Source organism: Capsicum annuum, chromosome 6 (assembly GCF_002878395.1).
Source record: "Capsicum annuum cultivar UCD-10X-F1 chromosome 6, UCD10Xv1.1, whole genome shotgun sequence".
Classification (NCBI taxonomy): Eukaryota; Viridiplantae; Streptophyta; class Magnoliopsida; order Solanales; family Solanaceae; genus Capsicum; species Capsicum annuum.
In genome coordinates, this window is record NC_061116.1 from 80,138,782 (window position 1) to 80,144,230 (window position 5,449).

At 34.8% G+C, this 5,449-nt stretch overlaps 1 protein-coding gene across 1 annotated transcript; it reads left to right on the plus strand.

Moving 5' to 3' along the window:
• The first annotated feature begins 3,539 nt into the window (after positions 1-3,539).
• LOC124899500 lies at positions 3,540-4,556 on the plus strand. The gene is made up of 2 exons (XM_047414397.1): positions 3,540-3,779; positions 3,843-4,556. Exons 1-2 carry the CDS (start codon positions 3,540-3,542, stop codon positions 4,554-4,556), a joined length of 954 nt encoding a protein of 317 aa, XP_047270353.1.
• Positions 4,557-5,449: the final 893 nt, after the last annotated feature.

The window sequence follows — 5,449 nt, forward strand, 5'->3', positions numbered from 1 at the left end:
TAGGCATATCTAGATGACCATATGCTGGATCTGTGAATTTTGAGGGACAAAGTTTGGTTCCCACTTGGTGATTGGCAGGAACCCCTCGTCTATGAACTAAGCTCCATCGTGGAGGGCTCTGCTCCAGTTTGCTTCTTTTTTGAACTTGGCTATGTAAAAATCAAGACCTAAATTAATAAGTACAAGATTTTCGGAGGGTTTCCACAACTCTGTGATTTTTTATCTGAGGAATTGATGCGATAACCTTTTCCCCATTAATTTAACAATCACTGCAAACTTCCATAGGTGGCAGATTCATTCTTTATCTTGATCCGACAAGTTAATGGAATATCCGCCCTGTTTATCAAACTCTTCTAGTATTTCCTCTTCTTCATGATAGGAGCCATTGAGATCTATTTGTTTTTCCAGGAGAATACTCTTGAATGTAGGTGGAGAAGTAGGTCTTTCTCCAACTTGGGCGGTTCCCGTCAAGGTTGGATCCGACAGTTCGACGGAGTGAGCACAGTGTACTGGTTATAGTCGAGGTTCATTTCCTAGGGGGTCTTTATAGGATCTTCCATTTTTAAACTTTATTACCATACCTTCAACTTTTAATACTTAATATAAAGACTAATCACATATGAAGATCTGAATTGATCTTCTTATTCTATTTGACGTATCAAACTTCATTTTTGAGTTTTAGTATTTGTTAGCGTATCTAACTTCATTTTTTGAGTTTTAGTATTTGTTGTTTTACCATATATGTACTACCCCCTCCGTCCTAATATAACAAAAAAATCTCAAAATAAGTATCATTTTATGCATTCAAGACGAAAAATCATAATTATTTCCGATTATATTTTTGTATTAAAGAACTACTTCTTCTGAATAGTGCTCAACTCTTAAATATATCTGATAAATAAGGGTAGCTTAATAAATAATATGGTGCATTGATTATTTTTGTAATGCACATGAAAGGAGGTAGAACGCCACTTATTTTGAAAGAAAGTGAGTATTTTTTTCTTAAATTGGTTCTAAGTCTCTTTCTTGAAAGCAAATTCTTTTAAAAACTTTTTAGTAAAAGAAAATAATAGAGAGAATGGCAAAATCTGATCGAGAAATTATTTTTCTCTAGGATTGTGAACAAATGGAGTGTTTGTTATTAAAAGTATCAATTTTCTCTTATTCAATGTATTTTATTCACGCCGTATCGACAAATGTGTGACATTTTTAATGAAGAAGGTAGGAGTTGTGTTCCACTACAACTGTTTTTTTTTGTTCCAGAAACCTTTTCTATCATGTTCCTCATTATTAGTTCTTTGATGGAGGAGGACAGATTTGAATTCTCATGGGAAACATCACGCACCATTAGTATCTAACGGAGAACCTAACAGAGGGTTGATTTTGGTGAAGCTTGAGAAACTTAATGGATGTTTTCAATCAAGTGAAAAAAAATGAGGATGCAGTTAAAGTTTTAGAGAAACAATAGAGATGATATAGGTCAAATACTCTATAAACTAAGGTCGCTTGGTGGTGGAATGTCTAAGAAAAGTGTTAAACAAAGTATATTAATAATGCTTATGTGTGTGATATTGGTATAACTATGTTGGCATTAGTTATGTCGATGGTTGGATTTGTTGTATTAAAAATAATATGACATAATTTTTAAAATAATTATTTATTTACAAAATTATCCTTCCCAAATAATGTAAAAAATATTTTGGGGAACAATTATGTCTTTAACAATGCAAATCGCATGCATTAGAACTTGTGCATTGCTTGTTATATAGTTTGTAATAATTGGAGTAATTACAAGAAATAAACAGTTGGGTACCGTGGCTGAAATATTTTGGGTACTTACTAGTTACTACTGTTGAGATACAAGAAGGGGTATTACCACCAAACCACAAAAATACTTGAAAATGATGCGAGTCTTGAAAATGTATCGCTGGTAAAATTATTTGGGAACTACCGTTGAAATAACTAAGATGTGTGTTTGTTCAACAATTCTGTAAAGGAACGCGACATTTTCTACTAACTGTCAGGGCAAGTTTGTCATATATCCACTTTTAAAACTTTCTTTGTGATTTAGACACAAGTCTTGAAAAATTTGTCAAATATCCACTTTTTATGACATCATCATCTCATTTTTCCAAGTTAACAAATCCAACACATAAGTTTCTAATAATACACTTTAGCCTCCTCCTTCATCCACAATTATATATAAAATATCTTTCCAAAAATAATTAAAAAAAATCTCCAAAAGCTTAAAATGAAAGCTTCCATTTTCCTCCAAAATCTCCTATTCATGCACGATTCCGACATTATTTTCCGGCGATCAGCTCAAAATCACTCCATAAACATCATAATATTGTCCATTGCATCCATTATTATCCCATTTGTTTGCTATCTTCTCAAACACAATTTCCACCATCATTAAAAAGCTTTTAAATCACTCACATTACTCAAAACCTCTTTAGAAAGTATATTACAGTAACTCAGGCGACTCCAACTTCGTTTCTCTATTCCATAAACCTAACGATCGTTGATTAGAAGTAATATTTGCAATTTCACAATTTTGTATGAATACCTATCCAGTCACTGACCAGTCATCGACCAATCATATAACCAACATATACCAAAAGCATAATTGACGATCGATTAAAGCTTAATTCTATGATGTCTATTGCAGAGTATGTTCTGATTTCTGGTGATTTCATGGGAGAATGAGAGGAGACTCTCAAATGTTGGAAATAAAAATCTTTTACTACGGTGACATTTCCCATTGCCGTTCTCTACAATAGTTCATATGATGACTTGATTGCAAGCATAATAAAGAGTGGGGATTTAGATTACAAGCTGAGCGACGTGGTGATTAGTTATCTAATACATTGATGGAAAAGGTGCATCCTACAATCATAAATAATGATAGACCTGTGTCCTTCTACATGATGGATGTTGGTGCCGATGGATTTAGACCTATTTTAAGGATAAATGTAGTTGAGAGGCCCTTTGAAGAATCGTTGAATAAATCACCACCCCCACCTCGGCGTCCATTAGTCGACGACGATTTAAATGATTATAAGAACAATAGCATTCATCTAATGAATATGGAAGATGATTCAATGGATTTGGAATACAATTTATTGGACTCACAGAATATTAAAAATGATTGTGGAACGGGATTATAACTAAGTCATTCATTCGCCGATGGAACTAATTTCTATTTTGATTAGACATTCACCAACAAGAAAGAGCAAAAACTGCAACTAGACGGAGCATCATTGAGGTATTTTTTATTATACTACGGAAAAGAGTTGTACGAAATTGTTGAAGGTAAAATTGTATCTCATGGTTGCGATTGGTTGTTGCGGGCAAAGAAGTGTGAATGCTCAAATTTTTTTTGGATATACAAGTATGTTGGGTTACACACGTGCAGTGTTGAACACGCCACGGGCAGGCATAAGAAAATATCATCCTAGATCATTGCTTCACTATGCATAAATCATTTTCATGATGGTAAAGGTTCAAGCCTAAGAGAAATTCAGATGATCGTATTTATGGAGATGCATGGCAATACAAGCTATTGGATATGTTGGAAAGGAAGTGTAATTGTGAAGAACATTGTTTGTGGGACACCGAAGCACGAATATTCTTGCTTGCCAGCTTTTTCCCACATAGTTGAGTTATTGAATCTCGGTTCGTCTTATTCTATCATGGTTAAGAAGATGAATGGATCATTTGTGAACTACTTTTTAGATTTTGGATATTATATATGGGGATATTCCCATATGAGAAAGGTAATTACCTTTGATTGAACACTTTTTAAGTACGAGAGTGTGTTGCTGAATGCCGTTGCACAGGACACCAAAAATCATGTCCATCCAATTGCCTTTTGTGTTGTGGATAAAGAGAATGATGCTTCTTGGACCTTCTTCTTCGAGAAGTTAAAGTCTATAGTAGAAGATGATCCAGATTTATGTGTCATCTCCGATATGCACATTACCATTGCCAATGCCTTCTTTCGTGTTTACAATCGTGCGCATCATGGACTTTGCATGAGGCACCTTGCTGAAAATGTTTGTGTAAATCAACACTGTGGAGAGCATCTTTATCTATTCTATACCTCGGCAAAGGCATATTATTTTAATGAGTGTAGCGAGCATTTTGCAAAATTCAAGGATAAATATCTCGAGATAGCACATATCCTGGAAAATGTGTTTGGTTTTGAAAAGTGGAGTAGAGCACACTTCCCGGGCAATAGGTACAATGTGATGACCACAAACATCATTGCATCACTCAACTCATTGTTGACGGATGAACGAAAGTACCCCGTGTCGTACATATTCAATTCAATTGCTAAAAAATTTGGTGAAAATTTCAGGGAGTGGCATGCATTTGTCGGTAGTTCAAACAATAAATTTGTGCCTTGTGCGGAAAAGATCTTAAGGGGTAATAAGAGCATGAGCGATTCCTTGTATGTAACTAATGCGAATGGGGATCTCGATCAATTCACCTTGTTCAGCAGTGGTGTTACTTCCAAGGTCAATCTCTTGGATAGAAGTTTTTTTGTATGAAATATGACTTGGTGAAAATGCCGTACGAACATATGATGGCTGCTTTGCGATCAAACTATGGCGATGGCGAAGGTTATGGTAATTCCATCTATGCGTACTCTTTGCCTATTTAGAAAATTAAAACTTACCTCCTTGCATACTCTGAAGCTATTAACGTTGTCCATCTAGAGTTCGAATGGACTAGTTATATGAATTGCAAGACACAAAGATTGTTCTTCCCCCTACGATCCCAAACTTGGAAGGAAGAGATTCAAGCGCATTAAGGGCGTCGGTGAAATATTCAAGTCTAAAAAGAGGAATAAGTTTTCAATATGCATGAAATACGAGCACAAAAGAAACACATGTAGCATGACCAATAAATGTTAGATAGGCCTTTTTATTTGTTTGTAAAAGCCACTGTTTTGGGGGACCCCTGAATTTCTATAGAATTTAATGTTCAGTTGTAATTGACTATATGCCTTTTCTATGGTAGACCACATCAATCTATGATATATCTGTTACTCGGTCTATTATGAATTGTTAATTAATATCTGATTACTCATCAAACACCTTATATAGGTCTTTTTACCGCCATATCACTCCAATCGATGCAGTGAACCATCATTTCATATTCTCAATTAATTAAAATCTGAAAACATATCTATTCACATAAAAACTGGTGGTATATGTAAGCTTATTTTTTTCTATCCCACACACATCGACTGATCATTGGTTGGGAATATGAAATGCCACCTTCTATGAGTCTATAAGTATAGTGATAATTTCTATGTAACCATTCACTTCTACCTAAACCAAAAAGTTCAAAAACCTTTTCTTCTTCAACAAAAAATCATGCCTCCGAGAAGGATACTCCTACGTCCGATCAGAAGATTTTTCCCGCGGCATTATGATCT